The sequence below is a fragment of the Ambystoma mexicanum genome, chromosome 13 (assembly GCF_040938575.1).
Source record: "Ambystoma mexicanum isolate Mex_15411 chromosome 13, UKY_AmexF1_1, whole genome shotgun sequence".
In the NCBI taxonomy this organism is placed as follows: domain Eukaryota; kingdom Metazoa; phylum Chordata; class Amphibia; order Caudata; family Ambystomatidae; genus Ambystoma; species Ambystoma mexicanum.
In genome coordinates this window covers 746,361,306-746,385,990 of record NC_090938.1, presented here as the reverse complement: position 1 = coordinate 746,385,990, position 24,685 = coordinate 746,361,306, and the positions used below count along the sequence as shown (strand labels likewise).

The 24,685-nt window shown below is 48.1% G+C and overlaps 1 protein-coding gene across 1 annotated transcript in view; it reads left to right on the top strand.

The window, feature by feature from the left end:
* Nucleotides 1-1,071: 1,071 nt before the first annotated feature.
* Nucleotides 1,072-24,685, top strand: part of LOC138521890 (E3 ubiquitin-protein ligase TRIM39-like) — a 118,827-nt gene continuing 95,213 nt past the window's right edge. Inside the window, exons 1-2 of the mRNA XM_069635053.1 lie at nucleotides 1,072-1,523; nucleotides 6,169-6,264. Of these exons, the coding sequence (XP_069491154.1) occupies nucleotides 1,110-1,523; nucleotides 6,169-6,264 (510 nt within the window). The 5' untranslated portion in view covers nucleotides 1,072-1,109. The remainder of the gene's footprint in view (nucleotides 1,524-6,168; nucleotides 6,265-24,685) is intronic.

Genomic DNA, 24,685 nt, shown 5'->3' with positions numbered 1-24,685 from the left:
GGCATTGCTGCCTCGGTTGCAGCTGCATGGAAATACATCCCGCCTCTAGCATTGCTGCCTGGGTCGCAGCTGCATGTGAATACATCCTGCCTCTAGCATTGCTGCCTGGGTCACAGCTGCATGGGAATACATCCTGCCTCTAGCACTGCTGCCTGGGTCACAGCTGCATGGACATACATCCTGCCTCTATCATTGAATCCCAGATCGCAGCTGCATGGGAATACATCCTGCCTCTGGCATTGCTGCCTGGGAATACATCATGCCTCTGGCATTGCTGCCTGGGTCGCAGCTGCATGAAAATATATCCTGCCTCTAGCATTGCTGCCTGGGTCACAGCTGCATTGGAATACATCCTGCCTCTAGCATCGCTGCCTGGGTCGCAGCTGCATGGGAATACATCCACCTTCTAGCATTGCTGCCTCGGTTGCAGCTGCATGGAAATACATCCTGCCTCTACCATTGCTGCCCGGGTCGCAGCTGCATGGAAATACATCCTGCCTCTGGCATTGCTGCCCGGGTCGCTTATTGGATTACCTCGGAAGTGGAATCAGGAAAAACTGTGGCAGACGCACAATTTGTGACCACACACCATTTGCAAAAGAAAGTGGCACACAATAAAGAAGATAACATGAGGCAAATGTGCTTCAAGGTGCTATGCAGTGTTACAGTGCTCCGAAGCAGCTCTACAACTCACGGCGCTTGAAAACACACCAACAAAAAGAAGACGTTATAGGAAAATCCCAATATGGAAAAATGTGCTTGAAAAAATTGGTTGAAACTGCATTTTAAAAGCTTTCTGCAGGGGGAATCCCTCGAAATCCTCCCCTTTACAGGGATTGCTCTTGCCTGCTCGGTGTAATTGGGGGAGGGGAGGAGAGGAATCTACAGCATTTTCCAAGGTCTCTTGTTGTTCCAAGTCCATACCAGTGCCTGCTCTACTGAGGACACGCCCGCCCAGCTTGATGGGCGTGTCCCACAGCCAGTAAAGACCTCACACTCCTCCAGGGTGTATAAGGAAGGAGAAGTGACTGACACGCCCCCTTCATGGGCTTTGATGAGAAACGAAACTTAACATCACTTGTTTTTTTTGTTTGCATCTGAGCAGGAACATGGCCGCAGCCGCCCAGCTCCAGAGCCTGAAGGAGGAGGCCACCTGCTCCATATGCCTGGAATACTTCACAGAGCCGGTGTCTGGGGAGTGCGGACATGCCTTCTGCCTGTCCTGCATCACTCAGTGCTGGGAGGGACTGGAGGCAAACTTCCCCTGCCCTCAGTGCAGGGAAACCTCACAGAGCAAAACCCTCCGACCCATCAGGCAGCTGGGGAACATGGTGGAAATAGCCAAACAGCTTCAGGCCCCCAGCAACACCCCCCAGGAGGAGAATATGTGCCGAGAACATGAAGAGAAACTGAAACTCTTCTGCGAGGATGACCAGAGACCCATCTGTGTGGTGTGCAGCATGTCACGTGATCATAAGCCTCACACAGTGCTCCCCATTTTAGAGGCTGCCCAGGAGTACAAGGTAAGTGTGCTATAGGGACATGGGCATGTTCTCACACAGTGCTCTTCATTCCAGCGCCTGTCCAGGAGTACAAGGTGTATGTGTGTTATAGGGACATGGGGTTGGGTGGAGGGTGGGGTTCTCACACGGTGCTCCCCATTCCAGAGGCTGCCCAGGAGTACAAGGTGTGTGTGCTGTAGGTCTGCGTAGTTTGCACTATAGCTCTGGGGCGAAAGGAGGACGTGCATAATGCTTCCCATTCCAGACACTGGCGTCCAGGATTACACAGTATGTGTGCTGTATGTAGATCGAGGAGTATAGTGGGGGCCAGCCTCCCAGAGGAAGATGGGTAACGTTGTGGGTATGATGGCACTCATTATAGTCACAGTGAACCCCTAAAGGAGGAGGTCCAGCACGTGCAGCTGCACAGTGAAGAGAACCACACACCTGAGTGTGTGCCAGGTATCTCTGCAGCATAGAGATCACACAGTGTGTCCTATAAAGAAGGGCCCAAGAGCACACTGTGTGTGACTTGACTGGTGGCAAAAGGCACCCTCCCTGCCCCCTCATAAGGGTGCCCAGGAGCACAAGTAGAGTATGTAAAAGGGCAGGAATCAAAGAGTCTGTCCAAAGTACCACAGTGTGCATTAGATGGGTCTGTGACCTTAGGGTGCACGCTGTTTGTCCAATTTAGGAGGCAGCCTAAGGCACACTGTGTATATTATGTGAAGGGTCTAAGCTCACAAAGGTCACAGTGTCGTCTATAGTAAGATGCCCAAGACCACACAATGTTCATATAGCAAGCTTGGGACCAAAGGGTTGCCACAGAATAAGGCTGACCAAATGTACAAATTGGTAGCATCCGCACTACCATAGAAGAAAACAGAGGTCGACAAACAATGCAGCAACCCAGGCTGAGAGCGTGCTGGGAGAGCGTGCTGGGAGCGTGCTGGGAGCGTGCTGCGAGCGTGCCGCAGACGAGAGTGACATCATCATTTGGAATGGGGAACGCTGTTCGCATTTCAACAGCTACGAGCCCCTGCTGCCGGACTCACTGTCTCCCTCCTCCATATATATATATATACATATATAATAAATATACTTAATATATATTAAAGTTATTTACCCGCTGCCCTTTGTACTATTCATTTCCTTACCGGCGGTCACTTCAAAATTGCATGTGTGACCAGACAGGAACCACATGTCCCACGATGCCCCCGCACCCAGAGAGTACACATGCCATGGATAGAACCTAAGGTGCTGTGTGGAGGCTGCCACAGAGTACAGGGTGTGTGTGTGGTATGTCTTGGTCAGTAATACACTGCACAGCTGCTGCTATTCCCCATTATGGAATCCCACAGGACATGCAGTAATTCTGCAAGGACAGTTGCTGCCGCTTTACATGCTAGTATTAACTCCATGTCAAAGCAGCAGATTTTAGGTGTGGGTTCACTTCTAATGAGGCCCTTCTTTTAAGGAAATACATAAATGGAGGCTGTTCCCCCAATTAACCCCTAAAATCTCCCTTCTTTTGACTCCAGCCCTCTTCTGACTCCAGTCCTCTTGCTCGACTGCAGCCCCCCACTTCATCCAATGGCGAGCTCTCTGCAGATGGGCAATGGTTGGACCCAGCCCTGGGGCGCAGCCCCATCCCATGCGAGGCTGGTGCTACTCGACTTCAGCCCCCCACCCCATGCCCCCCTTCACCCAATGTTAAGGTTTCTGCTTAACCTTCACTCTCTGATCATTGCAATGCACGTAACCTGGCATGTGCCCAGCATGTGACCTCACACATGACCTCACGTGTGCCATGTGTGGACATCCCAAGCTTCTCTGTGGGTGCTCCTGCTGAGGGTGCAATATCCAGGACCATAAGTCTCCCACTGTAGGAGGGTCTGCTGAGGAGAACCAGGTGTGTTTGTGGCAGGTCAAGGATCTCAAATCAGGTTACATATGTGTCGTGGGTGGTGTCAACATTCATATTTAATGGGGGAAAGGATATGAGGATTGATGACCTTAGGACCTCTATGAACAGAGTGTCTTCCAAGATGGATGAGCTATGGATTGTAAACCAGTCTATGGGGGCAGCTAGAAGACTGAGGGAGCATTCTCTATAGACTGTACATTAGCCTATGGGGAGGAGCTAGGAGTCTAGGGGAGCATTCTCTATAGAATGTACATTAGTCTATGGGAGCAGCTAGGAGTCTGAGGGAGCATTCTCTATAGACTGTACATTAGCCTATGGGGAGGAGCTAGGAGTCTGAGGGAGCATTCTCTATAGACTCTACATTAGCCTATGGGGGCAGCAAGGAGTCTGAGGGAGTATTCTCTATAGGCTGTACATTAGCCTATGGGAGCAGCTAGGAGTCTGAGAGAGCATTCTCTATAGACTGTACATTAGCCTATGGGAGCAGCCAGGAGTCTGTGGGAGCATTCTTTATAGACTGCATTAGCCTATGGGGGCAGTTATGAGTCTGTGGGAGCATTCTTTAGAGACTCCATTAGCCTATGGGAGCAGCAAGGAGTCTGAGGGAGCATTCTTTATAGACCAGTGGTCTTCAAACTTTTTTGGCCTGGGCCCCCCCTGAGCAAAATTTGGGCAGGCCGGGCCCCCCCAAAAATGCCAAATGGGCAGTATGTACAAATGGCTATGAACTATTGCGCGCCGTCACCGCACCCTACTCCCAGTATAGTTCCTGGGCTCCCCCACCTGCTTCCATCACAGTCGCTGGTCTCCCTCATCCCACTCCTACCCAGTTCCTGGGCTCTCCCCACCCCACCCCAGACCCTGGGCTCTCCCCACCCTGCTCCCACCACTATCCCAGTGGTCCTGCCCTTCCTGCTCCCACCACAGTCCCTGTGCTCCCCCCACCCCGTTCCCAACACAGTCTGAGGACCAGTGGGAGCTGGTACATTTTTTAAGTGGAGGATCATAAATATTCCCCACGAAAATGCCATAGCGACCGAGCGTAGCGAGGGAGCCCGAACCAATCAAGGGGGGTTCGGGGGGTTTCCCTACCGTGAATTATTTTTAAATAATGGGTTAAAATGTTGCACTTTAGAGCATACTTTAAAAAAAAGCCAAACAGTTTGCAATTGGCGATGGGGGGCCAAGGGGGGAAAGCATGATATTTTTGACTGGACATCTATGATAGATATCCAGTAAACAATATCCCTTTCCTATCCCCTGGGCTCCACAGCACCTCAGAAGGAGAGCTGATTTTGCCAGCTGGGTAGGGGATTGTGCAAAAAAGGCATTTTTAAAATGCCTTTGTTGTACAACCCTCCTTCCCCCCCACTACCCCCCACTCGCCAAAATCAGCTCAACGGACCAAAACAAACGCACACACATACACACACACACAAATACACGCACATTCACACAACAATCACTCTATCATTCATACAAGCACCCATCACCATACACTCAATCATAACACAAGCATACACGCATCCATACAAATATTTAAATAAAAAATAAATGAACATAAACGTACCTTCTGCAGGGGCCTGCACGTGGGTGCTGAAATGCCCTGCTCCAGTTTGCTCTGTCCGTATGTGTGAGGTGGCGCAGGAGCTCCTCCTCTCACATACAGACATGCTGTGCCCTAGCCAGTATTTCCAATGAGCTATGGAAGGCTTGCGAAGCAAAACGCCTCCAGCCTTGCATGGCTCAATGAGCATGTATGGCTGGGGAACTGAACTGTCAAAGGGAAACAGTTCAGCCAGCCCAGGAGCACTCCCTCAGCTGTAAAAAGCAGCCGAGGGAGTGCTCAGTGTTTCACTGGGCTGGCTCCTCGGCTCCTCCATAATGGGTGGGGGGGCCACTGGGTGGACGCCCCTTTGCCCATTATGGATGAGCCGCCAGGTTCGTACTGGCCTATAGGGCAATAGGGCAATGCCCGTACCAAAAATGCAAAATGCTAGTGTAAGCCAGTCAAAACGGCCCTTTTTTTGGCCATTGTGGGCCAGCTTGATGAGTTACTTCTCTACGCAGCTGGTAGTTTTGACCATTGTTGCTGAATGAAAATTCTTTAAATATCACAATTTGCTTAACAAAAAACACCCCTTTGGGTACTATTCAAACAGTCTGTGACTAAAGGAATGAATATCCATTTGCAACTGTGGGCTGCTTTTTCATTGGTGCCTGAGACAGTTTTATTGTCCAGTCCGACCATGTGAGCCGCCCCTGCCCATTTCCTCCAATCTCAAAAAAAAATATATATTTTTTTTTTAGTTGTTTTTTTACATTTCATGCTGGGCTCTTGCCACCCCCTCCCCCCGCCACCCCTCTGGGATGGGGCCGCGCCCCACAGTTTGAAGACCTCTGTTATAGACTATACATTAACCTGTGGGAGAAGCAAGCTAGGAGTCTGAGGGAGAATTCTTTATAGTCTGTCCATTAGCCTATGGGAGCAGTTGGGAGCCTGAGGGAGCATTCTTTATAGACTGTCCATTAGCCTATGGGAGCAGCAGGGAGTCTGAGGGAGCATACATTGTAGACTGTAAGTGTGCTTAAGAGAAAATACAGGGGGCTTTCTTCATAGACTATATACAGGTGTAGGGAAAGAGCGAGGCTGTCCTGGGACCCTTCTGTCTTGTTGTCTGTGTAGATTATTTATTTACAGGAAATCTTTTGACTAACAAACTGGTTTTATTCTTGTAGGATAAACTTTACAGCCACATGGAGCTTCTGAAACAAGAGCTGAAGGACCTGCAGGAGTGGGTAGAGGAAGAAAGCAGGAAAGCATCCGAGCTTGAGGTGAGAGCAATGGCTTCATATATGTGTAGAGCGGCTCAGGGCAGAGAGGCTCAAGGGAGCCTTCGAGAGTCCATGGAGCAGTGCTGGGTGGGTGAGATTGCGAGACATCCCCTGAGAGTACAGGGAGCAGTGTTGGATGGGTGAGATAGGAGACATCCCCTGAGAGTATTGAATTGAATTGATTGTTTATTTATATAGCGCCTATACACAATGTGTTTCAAAGCGCTTCAAGGCAGGGAGGGAACAAGGGAGAATACAGTGACATTCTTATAAGTCCTTGATACATTAAGAATGTGAAATTAACTATCATACTCGGCCTGGCGACATTTCAGATAGTGCAAGAGCTTTTGACAGTGATAAGGGGGCTGGGGGGGTGGGAAGGAGAATGAGACAGACAAGCGGCTACCTTACTAGGCCTGATGACAATTTTGGTAGTGCCAGAATTTAACAAGAGGTGGGGGGAGGGGAAACGGAGAAGGAGAACAAAACAAGCAACTATCCTACTTAGCCTGACGACAATTCAGATAGTGCTGGAGGGGGAGAGGGAGGAAAAAACAAGTGAGGGGGGAGGAGACAAACAAGCTGCTATCATACAGTTCGGCGACATTTCTGATAGTAAGTGCTAAGGATACAGTGAAGGGAGGGGGGAGAGGAGAAATGAGGGGACAGCAAGAAGAGGGATTTAATTAAGCAGACATCTAAGCAAACGGGGGGGCGAGATACAACAGGCAAGCATACAGGCAACGAAGGGGGAGTTAGAGAAAAAGGATAGAAAGAGAGGTAAGGATAGGCAAAAAAGAGGATTGCAACTAAGCCAACTGAATGAAAACACTGCCAGATTTGAATTATGCTAAATGCATGAAAACACAGCCAAATCTGAATTAAGCTAAATGCATGAAAACAGCTAAATTTGAATTAAGCTAAATGCATGAAAACACAGCCACATTTGAATTAAGCTAAATGCATTTAAACACAGCCAAATTTGAATTAAGCTAAATGCATGAAAACATAGCCAAATCTGAATTAAGCTAAATGCATGAAAACACAGCCAAATTTGAATTAAGCTAAATACATGAAAACACAGCAAAATTTGGAAAGCACCCAGATACAGAAGTTAGAAGTGGGTGTGAACATGCAGTGTAATCAGAGGTGCAAACATGGGGGACAAGCAGAGAGGGGGGCTGAGGCACAAGGGGGTAGAAACGTGCCAAGAGTAGGGAATGCACCCATAGTTATGGAGGAAGTGTTATAGAAGTCCAGATTTCAAGGTAGAGTGAGGTCGCGGCGTCAAGGAAGTTTGAATGCAGGGGTGACAAGAAAATACATCAAGTAGCATTCTGGTAGTGGACATGAAGAAGACAGTGGCCTTAGATGCAGGCCTTTGAGGAAGGGCCGGCTCCGCACTGCTGGTGCACCCAATGGTTGAAGAAGAAAACGAAGTAGCCAATGGGGCGGGCTCGCTGAAGGAAGTCAATGCAGCAGGATTCAATGCAGTAAGCGAGCCGCCATCTTGGATGTGGCCGAGTGCCACAGGGCCATATGGGATGAAACAGAGGTGCCCTTGAATTGTCAGGCACCAGGTTAAAAAAACAAGTGCTAAACGGTCAAACGGCATTCCGTGACCATAGTGAACAAAGCACTTCAATTATGCATAGCATTCCATCCACGGCAAACAATTCAGAAACAGTAGCGCTCGCACACAGAATTAAATTATTGGCATGATATTGGGGCCAATGCTGGAGATGTGAGCCCCAGTGGCTTACCTTTGGGAGAAACACGGATTCAGCTGAAGTAGGGACCGCAAATGTGCAGAGCGCGCAGAACAGCTGATTCAAGGTGAGGAAGCAGAAGAGAGCATAGCTGGAGGGGAGATATACGAGACATCCCCTGAGAGTACGGTGAGCAGGGCTGGAGGGCAGAGATATGAGACAACCCCTGAGAGTACGGGGAGCAGAGCTGGAGGGGAGGGATACAAGACATCCCTTGAGATTACGGGGAGCAGAGCTGGAGGGGAGAGATACAAGACATCCACTGAGAAGTGCTGGAGGCGGGAGAGATTAGACATCCACAGCCAGGTGGATGAGCTGGAAAGCCGACATGGGGCATCCTATGAAAGTAGCAAAAAGCATAAATGGGGGTCAGAGATATAAGGGGTCACCCGAAAGTTACAGATAATGGAACAATAGCATAGAGACCTGCTGTGGATGCCATTCCATAGTAAGAGAGGTGGAGAGCCACGCAGGCAAGCTCACACGAGGCCGGGACTGGAAGTGAGACAAGAAGATACAGGCTGGATGACCTCAAGAGCACCAGATCATACCCCTGCAGTCAACCAGCATCTGACGGACACAGACAGTGGCGCTCCAGGCGACATGTTCGCTACATCAAAGTATGTCCGCGCCAAGCAGTGACTCTCTATCGTCCAAAGACGATCAGAGGAAAAAGGGCTACATATGGACACTGAACAATGATGTGGCTAAGGAGCATAGCCCAACACTGATCATGCACATTAATGACATCCCTGCTGAGTTCCTCATCGACGATGGTAAACATCCTAAGTGTGGAGGCATACAACAGGCTCCCACACCCCCAAAGCTAACCCTCGACCATAGACATCTACCTGTATGGGTCCACAACACCCCTGCCATGCAGAGGAGTAATTTCAGCAGTCTGCTCATGCAAAGCACATGCAGCACGCCTCCAGCTTCATGTGCTCAAGACAGAGACCAACAGTGGGTGTATCCTCAGCTTCAAGACCGCAGTAGACATGGGGCTGGTAAACGTCCCCTACCAGTTGAAAACACCTGTCTGGGGTGGCTGTTGGTTTGGTACTCTTGTTCAAAGGAGGATTGCCTAGCATTTCAGTGCTGGACTGCTCAAGTGGGCGGGACAAAGACTGATATGCAAATGGTATTCCTCCTTTGTGAAAGGTACAGCGAGGTAAAACATGTCGCTGCGGACTGAGTGGGTTAATTCCCACAGAACAGGTTATCATTCCGTGTTCTTTCATGCAGAGGGGCGCCCTGACCTCTTTTTAAAGTTAAAAGGAACTTGGGGTTGGTCACCCTAAGTTACCTACAGTTATCCAGACGTGAACCCCTTGCTTACTGTCCTCAGAGAGGCACAGCTCCACCTCACTGATGAGCCCGGACTAAGCAGAAACACGTGTCTGGGGTTGCTGTTGGTTTGGTACTCTTGTTCAAAGGAGGATTGCCTAGCATTTCAGTGCTGGACTGCTCAAGAGTGAAGGACAAAGACTGATATGCAAATGGTAGTCCTCCTTTGTGAAAGGTACAGTGAGGTAAAACATGTGGCTGAAGATTCTGAGTGGGTACATTCCCACAGGACAAGTTATCATGCCGTGTTCTTTCTTGCAGAGGGGCGCCCTGACCTCTTTTTGGACATTGAAAGGACATTCACAAAACTGTTCAAAGGGCTCGGCAAAAGCTCAGAAACTGCAAAATACAACTTCATATAGATCCCGACGTCTAGCCGATAGCCCAACACTATCGGGGCATATCAGTCAACATACAGAAACAGGTGGAGGACGAACTCAAGAAACTATTGGACCAACACGCCATTGAACCCGCCATAGAGCCCACACCCTGGGTATCCCCCATAGTTCCAGTCCCCAAAAAAGCAGCCGAAGGGTCCATCCGGCTATGTGTAGGTATGAGAAGGGCAAATGAGGCAATACAAAGAGAGAGACATCAGGTGCCTCGAATCACAGACATGGTTCACTTACTCCACGGAGCAAAGGTGTTCTCGAAACTAGAACTCACAAAGGGATATCACCAGCTAGAAATTGTCCCTGAGTCGGGATACATCACCACATTCTTGATACATATGGGCCTATTCTGATATAAACGACTCGGTGTCAGAATATCATCTGCACACAAAATCTTTCAGGACGAATTTCACAAGGTCATACGACATCCCTAACTGCTTAAATTACTTGGATAACGTCCTGGTCTTTGGAAGATCCACAGAGGAACATGATGCCGTACTGTACCGACTATGTTTAGCGCTTGAGGTGGCGGGGCTGACAATGATCAAAAACAAATGCGTGTTCCGCAAGGGCTCATTAAGATTTTTCGGACACCTCTTTTCTGAACGAGGCATGCGACCTGACCATGACAAAGTAGCAGCGCTCAACACCGCCTCGAGACCGCAGAATGTGTCTGAGCTACGCTCGTTCCTCTGGCTTTCTAGCTATTGCTCAAGATACCTGCAGGACTACGCCACCATTAGTACGCCTCTGAGACACCTCATGAAATGTGACCAGGCGTTTCAAAGGACAAAGGAATGCCAGGAAGCCTTTGAGAACATCCGTAATAGCATTTTGAAGGCAGAGGAACATGGCTTATTTCCACACTGACAGAACCACAGAGGTGGTCGTGGACACCAGCCCAGTCGGCCTGTGTGCCATTCTGACACAACAGGACCAGAATAATCCACACAACTCGTACATAGTGACATATGCCAGCCGGAGCCTCATGCACACAAAGTAGGCATACTTGCAGGCTCGAGAAAGGGAGCCTGGCCCTTGTGTGGGCCTGTGAGTATTTTCATTTGTTTCTCTACAGAAAAGCGTTCAGTCATCACGGACCACCACGCCCTCCTTCGGGTGATTGAGTCCACATCTGCCACCTGTGTCATACCTGTGCTGGATCAGATGCTCTCGACATATGATGGAATCCCCAAAGTCATCAAATTCAACAATGGTCCTCCATTTACTAGTCAGGACTTTGCAAATTTTGCAAGGTATATGGGTTTTCAACATAGGAGGATCACACCATTATGGCCACAAGCCAACTGAATTGCAGTACGATTCATGGCAAACATCAAACGATCTCTGCAGGTGGCCAACGTCACCAATAGCCCATTCGAACAAACCCTATACCAGCTGCTCAGAGAGTACCGACACACCGAGCCCAGCACCACAGGAGTGTGTCCTGCTGACCTCATGTTTGGGAGAGCAGTATACTCTCCCCAAGAGCTCACTATAACCGGCCCGGGCCCGTTATCGGGAGGAGAAAAAGAAAATTAAGGACAGGGCTGATGCCAGGCGGGGAGCCAAGGTAAACAACATAGTGGTGGGAGCCCAGGTGGTAGTGCGACAACCTAGAGGTCGGAAGGAAGATCCCACTTTTGCCTCTGAATGGCTGGCCATAACACATAAGAGAGGAACAATGCTGATGACACAAGGAGGGTCTCGCAAGACAATCACATGAAACACCTCGCATTTCAGGAAATGCCCAGGTGAAGACACGCACACGTGGTACCCCACCCGAGCTGACCGGAATAGCTCAGACTCAGGGGACTAGGCTGCCAGACCCGGTGATGATCCTGAGGCAGCAGCGCCAGGACAAGAGAGACGCCCTCAGCGATTTTGCATAAAACCCCATCGACTGATTGAAGAGATGGGGTAAAATGTTTATCTATGGTGTTAAAAAGGGGGAGATGTAATGTTGTGGAGCGTAGCACAGCCCATTGCTGTTGTTGGGTTAGGGGAGGAGCCACGTTGGGCCAAGCGGGGAAGGAAGTGACGCAGGGCTAGGGAGGGATTCCGGGGTGAAAGGGGAGTTCAGTGTTAAGTTAAATAAAGACGTGTCTACACGCTGCACCGGTGTCCGGCATTATCATTGGTAACGGAGTGGTCCTCCGTTGCTGTGCAGAGGTTGACCCTCACATTATCCTGTATATAATGCTTAGCAAGTCTGTGTAACATCAATTCACACTTTTTTCCACTTGATGGCAACAAAGCAACACCACACCACCAGCAAGGCACACCCAGACAAAGCAGGATGTTTCGGCGCGGCCGTTAGGGCGCAGCCGTTAGGGCACAGCCGTTAGGGCACAGCCGACAGGCACAGGGACTGTTAGGCACCGGCATGTTTTGGCGCAGTGACTTTCGTATCAATGTGGCGGTGCCCTGGCATGCAGGATGCTGAGCAGAACAGCCGCACCAAAATGTCCTGCTTCGCGAGAGATCTGCAAGTGACCTGCTGCACGCCTCGTCCCTATACGGGAGGGAGTGACAGTCAGGCGAAAACCTCTCCGGGAAAACTTACCCTAGGATCTGAAATGCACGTCGTCACTGCCAACTGGATGGCATGACCTAGGTGCTTTCAGCTCAATTGCTCTTTCCAGCTTTTCATTTTCATGCAAAGGCAGGGTTCGAAATTGAGGGGAGCTGGAAGCTATTTAGATCCTGCTTCTAGCATAGTAAGGCCTGGTTAGCTTGAAACCAACATCTACCAGGAGCTACATTTGGGCAAACTGGTACCTTCCAAACACGTAAATCTGACATTTACTTTGAGTATTTGAGAATGTTAATAAAGAAGAATTAGAACACATCTAATACACATTCAAACACAATGGTTCATACAAAATGGACAAACATTTTAAGGAGCATCTCTGGTAGCTCCTGGTTCACCTGCGGTGCTCCTGCCTACAAGGTGATGCCCGACACCCAGGAGCTGGTTTTAGTTCCTTCTCATCGAATCTCAGTTTCAAACCCTGCAAAGGTGCAAAGATGAAGTGCATTTTGGCTAAGGGCCAATATATAAAAAACATGTTCGATATTTAAAGTACATACATGTGAGATATTACTGCTCTCGAGGGACGGCATTATTGCCCAATACGTGGACAACTTGTCCTCGTGGGGGCAATATATATATTTATGAACCCCACAGTTCGTATTCAGTTTGTTATCCTGTGCCCGTTTGTTAGGCCAGCGCCAAATTTGTTTTTGCGCCAATCTGGCTGCTGCGAAAGGGGCTCTGCGCCCTAAGTGTTGCGCCAAAAGGCTCATGCCAAAACATGGCGTACTGCACCCAAAGAAGCCATTTGAGGCTGCACTTTCACCTGTCAGAGCATCCACCTCTTATTTCCCTGCAATGTGAAGCATATATGGCGGTGGCCTCCGATGTGGGTAAACGTAGCGGACCACTCACCACAGAGTTCTTCATCAGCGCTCTGACAGTGAAGGCCTGGGTTTGCTTGGTGCTGCTGCCCACGCCCTCTTTCCTGCAACCGGCCTTCTCAAGGGCTGCTTTCACCTGCAACTGTTTCTGCTGCTGTTCTGCGACTATCGCTCTCGGGACAACAGCCTGTAGTGGGGTGGAGGGGCTTGCGTGACAAAGGTGTCGGGCTCCAAAAGATACTCACTCCCATTCTCGGGGACGTGCATTCTGGATCCCCACAACCATTTAGACTCGTGGCTGCAGTCTTCCTCCCTAAGATTGGTGACGCATTGTTTTCCATTTTTGGACTCCGCCCAATAATAGGGTTTTCTACCTGCTAAAAGAACGGGACAGGCCACTACTGAATAAGACACAATACATATATGCTTGTGTAATTGAAAATCACATCATCGTCCTGATGAAGGCTGCTTATCTAATACACCACCGTTGGTGACGAGACGGCCGAAAAACACTGTGTCGACTTTTCTATACAGCAACCACCAGCACTGCTCTAAATTGGTAGGCCCTATACAACTAAGGAAATGAACTGGAAAAAGACACTGTAATTCAACAGTGTCCAGATTTTGTGTCTAAGAAAGATGTTTTATTTTTACTGTATAAACTGTTATGTTGAAGGCCTTTTTCTGTCTGGCCAAATGAATGTGTATAAAAGAATTTTTTAGATATGTGTTCCCTGTAAAGAGAGATGTGTACAAGAATGGTAAGTACCGAAATAATAAGAGATATTTTTATGAAAAACTAAAATAGGATGCATGGTACGTGCTACAAATTAAGAAAGCATGACAGAGAAATTTGGAGCAATGTTTTCATCTTTCAAGAGAGCCAGTGAGAGATGGCGTTTCAAGCAACACATAACTTTGTGAAGCACATTTCAGTATGGAGCAGGAGAAATACAGAGAGAGAGAGACAGAGCCCAGAGAAAATATTGCTTCCTGCCCCCACCAAAAGAGTATAACTAAAAAGGACACACACTTGTCTGTGCCCGCTCACCACTAAGAGAGTAGAGCACACACCCCGTCATTGTGCTGCCTACTCTACACTAACAGTCCCACTGCCCTGCACCCCCTCTGCCAAAGGATACACGCCAAGCCACCTCAACCTCCAGGTCCACTCCCCGCCCCTCTGCCCATGGATACACACCAAGCTACCCCAGCCTCCAGGCCCACTGCCCTGCCTCCATCTCAAAGCTCCCTCTGCCAAGGATACACACCAAGCTACCTCAGCCTCCAGGCCCACTGCCCTGCCGCCCGGCTCCAGCTCACACTGCCACAGGATACACGCCAAGCTACCTCAGCCTTCAGGGCAACTGCCCTGCACGCCCAAGCCCCAAGCTCCCCCAAGCTCGGGAGGATAGCTCAGAGGCAACGTGCTCGCCTTGGAAGCAAGACGACACGGAGCAACACAGGTTCGATCCCCAGGTCCGGGCTTAGAAACCTCTGGGTATTAAGCGTGTTATAAATAACCCATCATATCTACCAAAGGATACATGCCAAGCTGCCTCCAGGCCCAATACCTGGCCTCTTCCCCCCCACCTCCCTCTGCCAAAGGCTACCTCATCCTCCAGGCCCACTGCCCTTCAGGTGCAGGGGAGAAACCAACACTTGTAGACTGCACTCAGAGTGCTGTTTGGTTGCATCACTTCAGAGACTGCGAGAAAGAAGATGTTTCTCTCCCTGAGCTTTTAATCATTGTATCGCTGTTTTATCAAATGACTTTATTTTTTCTACTGGATGCTGTAAATCCTGCCTACAAGCACCTGGGATTGCATAAAAGGTGCGGGCCGCGCACACCCGCATGCGTACACTCGTAGAGTGCACTCGGAGTGCTGTTAGGCTGGGAGGTGCTTCTGCAGAGCTCCTACGAAGGCCTTACCGTACTGAAACAGAACACTCTTCTGACTTCAACCCTTGTATAGAGACAGGAGTAAGTGGCCACTATTTTGTTAACCTAATATAACTTAATTAATAGGGAATAGGTCTTATGCCTATGTATTGAAGTGCACAAGGCTGGCAAAGTTGCTCCAAGCACCTCGCCTTGCAACTGATTCTACAATTAACTGTCCATTGATGCCTCTGCTGCAACCGCTAAGTGCCTTCCCGCCGATTATTCTACTGCGGCCATCCTCAGACATTCGCAACTTCCTTCAAATGGCAGCACGTGGATCTTTGACAGGGGTTGTGCCAGCACAATCAAACCCAGCAGTGGATTTCCATGAATCTTTGAATGCTGTGACAAGTGAGCACTTAATCACGTTTACGGACAATCTGGATTCAGCCATTTTAGCAGGAGCGATAATGATGGAAGCCGCTGCTGGTCCATTCCCCCCAGAGACCCCACAAACTTTAGACTTAGGGTAATTGGTAGCGAGGCTCTAGGAGCATTTTAGCCCAAAGAGATGCTGAACACATGTTGGCAGCTATTGCCAGCAAAAACAGTGCAGAGATTTGGTTTCTGTTAAACTTTATGAATAAAACACAACATGTGGCTTTACAAGTTAACCCCATAACCGACGAGACCTGGGTAGCCCATTTTATTGCACTATTCACCCTTGATTTTGGTAACGACAATGTTCAAGGAAAGGGTGACAAATCATGAGTGGATACTTTCCTTTGACTTGGATGACATCTTGGAGATTATAGCTAAAGCTACTAACTCACGAGCAACGGGTCCAGATGGACTATCAAACGCAATGTTTAAGGCTTATCCACAAGAATGGGACCATATCCTGGAAACTTTGTTTCTTAGAATCCTCAACATGTTTCAGTTCACAACTCATTGTTGCAGAACATTCATTGGGAGTATATATAATTTCCAACGCTATGTAAACACACAAATGATTCAACAGAGCATTGTAATGGATAGGCTGATTTTTCTTTTTACAATTTTAACATTTCTGCTTCTTCTATCCTCACATTCTGGGTTCACACATACACCCTTTTTGTAGAAATCTGCAGGTGACAAAAGTATTTTAAAAAAGGGAGAGAGTTATTATCTCAAATTACTGTTATTTATTTTCAATGTGGTATGTATCTCTGAGGAGATTATAATTACCTTTCCTGGTGAGATTACTATTTTAGTATCCTCTCCATCATTGTCCCATAATGGTAAATCCCCTCAGTACAAATGACAGGGGCTACCATTAATTTTGTAGCATATAATGAATTTATGAAGAATATGTCATATGATCGAATGATGCTGATAACTCAAGAACAGCGCTCCTTATCTTAAAGTTTAAAATTTAAAAATACCTTAGTGTCACGTCTTTATCTTGGCTTTTATCCTTGCACAAAGATTATTTCTTAATTTTATAGATCTCAAGCATTAGAAATGCATTAGTTCTTCAATCTGAAAGTCATTGAACATATTTTTTATATAAAAAATGTTGTCAAAAATAACTATTCTTTTTCTTGTCGGATTTAATTTAGAAAGAGATCATGTCTAGAATTCCCAGCACTAGGGTAAGTAATTCTGGTACGACGTCCTTTCGTCGCGGGATGTTTTTTCGCGGATATTTTTACCGCGATTTTTTTTCAAAAAAACCCATCTAATTTTTTCGAAAATGGGGGGATTCGGGGGGACCCCCCGCCCCCCCAAAATAATAAAAACAAAAATTCGATGGGTTTTTTCAAGAAAAAGAAATGCGGTAAAAAACCCTGCAAAAAAACATCCCGCGATGAAATGACATGGAACCGTAATTCTGTGTCACAGGACCATCAAACTTTCTGTGTTATAGATATTCAGTTTGAACCTCACTTCATGCCTGTTGATAAAGGTATACCTGTTACTACCCCTATTGTCGATCTAATTTACTTAAAATTGACACATATTGCCAAAAAACCCACAATACTGAACTAGTTACTTACTTACCATAATCACGGCACAGTCCGTCATGAATTCTCCAGTATTTCCACCTCCCAAGAATTTTCTCGTTTGAACAAACCCAGTATTTTATGTCCCTAGCTAAGCAATTGTCGTCAAGGATGAATTCCCACTGCTAGACCAGCAATCTCATTCGGCTGCTGGAACAACCAAGCAACTGTCTCTGAGGGAGATCACATACTATTGAGCACAGCGAAACTGGATGTGTGCAAATGAAAAAAGTTGTAGGGGTACACATATTGGTAATAACAATGTTCTAAACCAGACAGAGAGAGGTTCTGGTATTTGTGCCCCTCTAACACCCATTCTGATCCATAATAGTGGAATGACTAGACCGGTACTCTCACCCAGTCCTTGCATGAACTTGACGGCCATTTCTAGAGGAACAATCTATGAACTAGAATGTTACTGTCAGTCTGCTGACCATTAGCTGATACATCATTGCCCATCTGGGGGTCGGGGGGTGCTGTGTCACAGAAAATGGAGTAGCAGCAGAGAAGTGCCGCCCGCCCCGGGATTGAGGGCCCAAAAGGTATTTGCACCAAAAACGGCAGTGCTAAACCTCGGAACAAAATCGATGAGGAGGTGAATCCTTGTGGCACACGTGGGTGAAGTCTGGAGGTCGGGGAGGACCTGTGGAGGAGTGAACGGAGTGAGCTCTGGAATGGCTGGGAGGAGGAGCTCAGGCTGAAAGTAGTGGACCAGTAGGTTGGGACACAGAGAGAGGGGAACAGGGGCCTGGAACCAGGCTGGAGCTGGAATATCAACACAGTCCTCTGTGTGGAGGTGGGAGATAGAGTTCCCCCCCCCCCAGCTACCCCTCCTGGAATCACAGAGTCCTGAATCCTGAAGCTTAGTTCCATTCACAGTGCTTTGAGGGAGTGAGACTCGGTGACAACAGAAAGTTTACCTGCAGAAGCAAACTGGACCTCGCCCTCCCAGAGTCCGACTCCTGTCAGTGTCCGTGACTTCCTAACACATCTATTCCCACCTGGGAGCGGAACTATAGAACCAGAGACTGCAGTATCTCTGGAACACATCGACAACCACAGCCAGCTATGGATTACCACCTACCGCTAGCTGACACAGTACACTAGCAGCCAGACACTAGCACCAATGAGGGGTCGGGTCTACTAATAACAACCACCCATACTTACAGTGGGCTTGGGTACTGTAAGGAAGGCATGATATCAAACAGTGAAGACAGACACAAGTGATCACAGTTCAGGGGTGTTTATTGAACTTCAATGGGTTGGATGAACGCCTATCTAACCCTAAATGTAAGGATGGGAGCAGGCTACAACCATCAAAGTAAAAATAGCACAGTCCTAGTGGAGTCTTTTCAAAATCAAAAGGGCCTATGCTAATACACCTATTGCCAATCCCTTTTTCTAAATACAAATGGTGTGGGAAAATGATGTATGCAAAAGAAAGAGTATTCAAGTAAGAATATTTCAGGACTGCCGGTCAATTAGCTTCCCTTCCCCACGTTTTCAGCACGGGGCAAGGTGGCACACTCGAGCTTAGCACAGATTCTGGCTTCTCCAGCACGAGGATGCAGGTCAGGATATAAACCAGGGCCTTCTGCGACAAAGTCTCATTCCCAATAAAGTCTCTCATTCGTAAAATGGCTTGGATACAAAACACAACATCAAAGTTACTTTCTCTTCAGGAGTCTCACGCGTACAAAGTCTCGGGTGCACTGTTTACCCTAGGTCTCTCTCAGCCAGGCTCGGACCCCTTTGATACACAGATTCACAATAGGTCTCCCTCGATCGGGCTCGGACCTTGCACTCTTGCTTTCTTCTTATTTCACAGTTCTAAAAAATCACAATAGGTCTCACTCAGCCGGTCTCAGACCTTGATGCATTTATTCATAATCAAAGACTTTCCACTGTGCAATGGATTTTACTTATATCCTTGCAGGACCACTTTGATTCATTCTTATTTGATTTCTATTCTTCGTTTTCACATTGACATATTACAGTTCCTTTTGCCACTTCTTTGTGGGATACATCAGTCAGAGACCTTTGTTTGAGCACACACGTGGTGCCAGACCACTCTGCTATTTTTTATCTTAGTTCACATTAAATGTTCAAACAATTCATCAGCCGTCTGGCCTTTACCCGCGTCTTTCATCAAACGCTTCAACGTTTGCTCTTTCGGGGAACAATGTTGCTGCTTGCAACCTTCGTTTCAACACAGACCGGTCTCGTACAGTTTCCTTCAACTCACCGGCTGTGTTGATTTCTCTGTTTGCGGCTTTGATCTCGGAGCCAAGGACGATACCACAGCGGCTGCTGCTCCTCCCCGACTCAGTCATTCATGCAGGCGGGCCTCGGATATCTCAGACACACAATGCAGGATTCTTCGGTTTCCCTTGTTGGCCTTACACGTGCTGCTTTCAAGTTCCTAGGAGTATAACGTTCACTCGTCAAAAAGATCAAGGGTATCTCCTTCCTTGTTCTCCTTTCTCGGTCTGCCGTCTCTCTCCATCGGCTCAGTTGCTGCCTGGGAAGAACCGCTCCTTTGTGTGCTTTGCCTCGCTCAAAGTGTGCTCTCGTACTCCGCCTTTTATCTTTGTGGGGAGGTTCAATTGAAGTCAGGTGTGTATTGTCAAAGGTAATTGCCTGACTCTGCCTGACCATGGTATTCGGACAGGTCAGGTACATTGCTCGGGTATTAGTCTGTTTTCTCCCAGAGTGAGCAGTTTGTGTAGCAGTGTTCGTGTAGGGAAGGGGAGGGAGTTAAAGTTCCCCGGTATCCTACCTGCTAGGAGGGGTTAAAGGTGTTAGCGGGCAAGGGATACCGCGTCTCGCCATCAGGCGTCCCACTCCCCAAGGACCCCTCACCCAGATGATCCTCCCGCACTGGCCCACCCCCAGGGTCTGGATCCAAAAGGGATAGCCGTGACCGGGCCACCTGAGAGAGAGATCCCTGGGGACTATCGGGTGAGACACCTTCTGGTTTCTCACAGTACCCAGCGCCAACCGGCAAGGAACACAACTAGCTACTACAACCCATCGTCAGGCGCTGGGAGCCGTGGGAAGCCCTGCATAAGAGGGGCTGGAAAAAGGCGCTATTACCAGGAGGCACAGCAACAAAGGAGATAGAGGGAGCGGGGCAGGACATAGTGCGGAGGGAATTCTCTGGAAGACTATACAGCGGGCAAAAGAGTGATACCCACGCTACACCCAATTATGAAAATGGATAAGTATAAGGGCAAGAAACCAAACCATCAGTCTAAGATTGACGCATATAGGACAGAAGGGCCCAAAACACAATAAGCACCGGAGACAAGACCATAGTCGACAATGGAGGACAGGGGAAACGCAGAATCTCAGGCTACCCAGGAAATCTTGAGAGCCGTACACGAGGCAAAGACACAGCTGGAGCAAAGGATAGATGCAGTAGGTCTGGATGTCAGTCTCCGGAGATGGTACCTGCATAAGTGTCAGCGCCGCGAGTAGGAGAAGCGGAAGAGCGTATATCGTCTGTCGAAGATGTTATGACCCCGTTGAGACATGATAAAAATGTAGAAAAGGACGCAGCAGATGGAAGAACCACATGGGCTGTCTAATTGTTTCTCAATTGAAAGGGCACATAGTACCAACTGAGGAGCCACTGCGAGGCGCCCCACCAAGACAAATCATTGCCAAACTGTTAAATTACCGCGATCGAGATGTAATCTTACAAGCAGCAAGAAAGAAGGGAACTCTAGAGTATAATGGGGCAAGGATTGCAATATACCCCGACTTCACCAAAGTGGTACCAAACGCGCAGCAATCCTTTGACGTGGTGCACAGGTAGCTAGGGGGAAAAGAAATGAAGTATGCCACAATTTATCCAGCAACACTGCGCCCCTCAGGGAGTTAGGTTCTTCACGCGCCCTACTGATGCATGGGACTGGACAGAAACAATCGGCCCGCAGCAATGGATAAAGCAGAAGGGGCAAAACAAAAATGCAGGAACAGAAATGGCCCCCTCAGGGAAAAGGGAAAAGCAGTTGGAAGTCAGGAAACAGCATATATGCAAGATAGACTGCAAATAATTGACATTGATGTGGTCTCAGGAGGGGGGTGGAGTGGGAAGGGGGAGCATGAGAGCAACAACAGTGAATAAGCAACAAACTCAAGTGGGTAAAATTCAAGACTTCGGGTAGAGCGGCCAGCAGGCATAGCCCCCCTTGCAAATCCCGAGGCCCCTATCAAGGGTTGGGACGAGCGATAGTTGTTTTGGGGTCAACAGATGCTTCAAGTTGGGGGGAAGTATAGGGTGGGGGAGGGGGGTGTTGTTGGGTTTGTTCGAGAGGTCAAGCGGCAGGGAGCGAGAGAATATGGGTAGTTAGACATGCACAAATGCAGTTCGGTATACATCTTGACTTAACAACAAGGCAAGGGATCTCACACCTGGGAAAGTACAACACAGAGGCAAATGACACTACACGGAACGATGCAAGGAGAATGTAGGATTGTGAAATGCCGAAATGATGAGATTAAGAGAGGGGCTGGTGACAAACTATTTGATGAGGCAGAAAGCCTGCATATTACTATTGCAGGAAACGCACTTGATGGCTCAGAGTGTAGGTTTCTGGGCAGCGGTCAATACACGTTGGTGGAACATGAAGGATACTACAGAGGATCCAGCGGGGTGGCAGTCCACATCAGTCATAGCATTCCATTCCAGTTGGTCAAGTGGAGAGAGAGAAGGGAAGGACGATATTTGGTAGTGACTGGGGGAATTATGGGGGGAAGCAATTACCATACTGAACGTGTACGCACCTCCACCATTAAAACCAGACTTAATTAACAAAATACAGGCGATGCTGGCAACACAAATGTAACCATAGTGAGAGGTGACTTTACTGACGTCCTTCACGGGCGAATAGATGTCCTCAGATGGGGGAAACGCCCGGGGGGTAGACGCGCACCAAGCTGGTGACCTTTTTGTAGGCAACAGGATTACGGGATGTCTGGAGAGGGTTACACTCCGGTAAAAGACAATTCTCGTACTATTCCTCAGCACACGACTCGATGTCTCACGTAGACTACTTTTTGGTTCAATGTACCATCACCGGGAGGGTAATAGAAGCGGAATACCTGACAAGAGGCATATTGGATTATGCCCCGCTCTATATTACGATAAGAGGGGAGGAACTGAAGGGGAAAAGGGAATGGAGACTGAACACATACTATCTAGGGATCGAGACAATACGGGAGGAGATGAAAGACTGTACGGAGACATACTTTGAATTGAATGAGGGCACAGTGAAGAATGGCTGCACACTTTGGGAAGTATAAAACGGTAAATAGGGGAAGGGCAGAGGTGGCAATAAGGCGATATTGGAGAGAAAGAAAGGAAAAGCTGGAGACACTAGAAGAAGAGGTGGCTAGGACAGAATAGAGGCACGTAGACGAACAAGCAATAGAATCTAAAATAGAGATGCTAAAAGTTGCTTGGCAATACAAAGAAGTGGTGACAGATGAGGCAAAAAAGGCATGCTGGGCCATGAAAGCCAGAGTGTATGAACTCGGGTCCAAATGTGGAAGGATGCTTGCATGGTTGGAGAAAAGGGAGGAGGAGTCCAGATGGGTTAGGGGCATCAGTAATGAGGAGGGAACAATCCACACGGAAGGGGAAAAAATAGTAGACGACTTCGCACATTTTTACCAGGGGCTATACAGTGCGGTCCCAGAGCCTACAGGGATCGAAATTGGGAGATACTTAGATGGGTTAAACCTGCCACAGGTAGCTGAACAAACGCGACAAGTAATGGATATTGAGATAACGATGGAGGAAGTACAAGAGGCAAGTAAGAGCATAAATTACGTGAAACCCCAGGACCAAATGGAATCCCGACTGAATTATGGAAATGAATCGGAGACAAGGTGGTCAAGCCAATGTGGGACATGTTCATGGAAAGCTGTGCACAAGGCACACTCTGACGTGAGAACGGCTACAATAGTGATAATACACAAAAAAGGTAAACCCACCGATAAATGTGCCTCGTACCGTCCCATATCTTTGCTGAATGGAGAGGCAAAAGTCCTAGCCAAGATACTAGCAACAAGGCTAGTAGGGGTAATAAGCAAGCTAATGAACTCGGATCAATGTGGTTTTGTTCCAGGAAGAGCAAAATGATGAACATGAGAAGGGCACATAACACTTTAGTATTACTGACTCATTAGAGGGTCCCCACGCAATAATGGCACTAGAGAAGGTCTTTGGTTTGGTGCAACGGGAATTCCTGTGAGCAGCAATGGAAAAGGTAGGCCTGGGCCCCAACTTCATAAAATAGAAGAAACTACTAAATGCACAACCACTCGCGAAAGTTAGAGGGAATGGGCACACATCCCGTATCTTCCCGCTCCAGAGGGGCATGAGACAAGGATGTCACTGTCGCTGCTGCTATTCCTCATAGCGATCGAACCACTAGCCGAGCGCATTAGAGCGGATCCAACAATACAAGGGTTCCGATGGCTCAGGAACTGGGAAGATAGAATCTCTCTATATGCAGACAATCGTTTGATATATCTAGGGGATCGCAGAAGAACGGGCCAGAGGGTAATGGATACCATACGGGAGTTCGGAATTTACTGCGGTCTTGAGAGTTAACTGGGAGAATCAGTCAAAATACTAGTACAGGGGGGAAAGATGCAGTCCCTGAGGAATGCCCCCTCCGGGTGGAGCAAGGGGGATTTTAGTATCTGGGTATAACAGTGCAAAAGGATGAACATTTGTTTCTTAAAAATAATCTAGAACCAATAAGTCGCAGACTACAAGAAGACGCTGAACATTGGGCTAACCTACCTATAACACTGCTCGGAAGGGTCAATTTATTAAAAATGATGGCACTGCCTAGACTGCTATATGTCTTGCAGAACACTTTGGTGAAAATACCCAAGGCACAGTTCACAAGGATCGAAGCTATAATTAGAGGACTATTATGGGGTGACAAGAATCCACGCATAGCCCTGCGGATGCTCTCAAAAGCGGTATGTGACAGAGGGGTAGGACTGCCGGATATATGGAAATACTACTGGGCGGCCCACCTGGTGGTAGCAAATGAGTGGGTATTTGGAGGGGGTAATCTAGCTCACACGAGACTGAAACTGTCGCGAATGGAAGGCTGAACCCCCTTAAAGAGGGTACTCTCCCCCCAGCAGGACCGAGATTGGTGCAGATCAGGAAGGAAGTCGCACACGCTATGGGATGGAAGGGGAAAGCTACCAGAATGTCCCCACTGTGGGTAAATCCCAATATTAAAGAGATACAAAAGCTAGGGAGGCAGCCACTTTGGGTGGAAAAGGAAATATGCAGACTGGGAGATGTAGTGGATAATAAAGAGATAACCCATTGCGAACAATGCAGGAAAAAAATATGGACTGGGACCCGGAAGAATTCTTCACAAACACGAGACTAAAACACACTGTACAAGCTCAATTTGAAGGGGAATTGGACTTCCCCCAAACACCCCCCATCCCCCGGAGATTAATCTATTCAGGGATAAAATAGAGGGGAAAGGGATAACCACACTATATCAAGTCATAAAT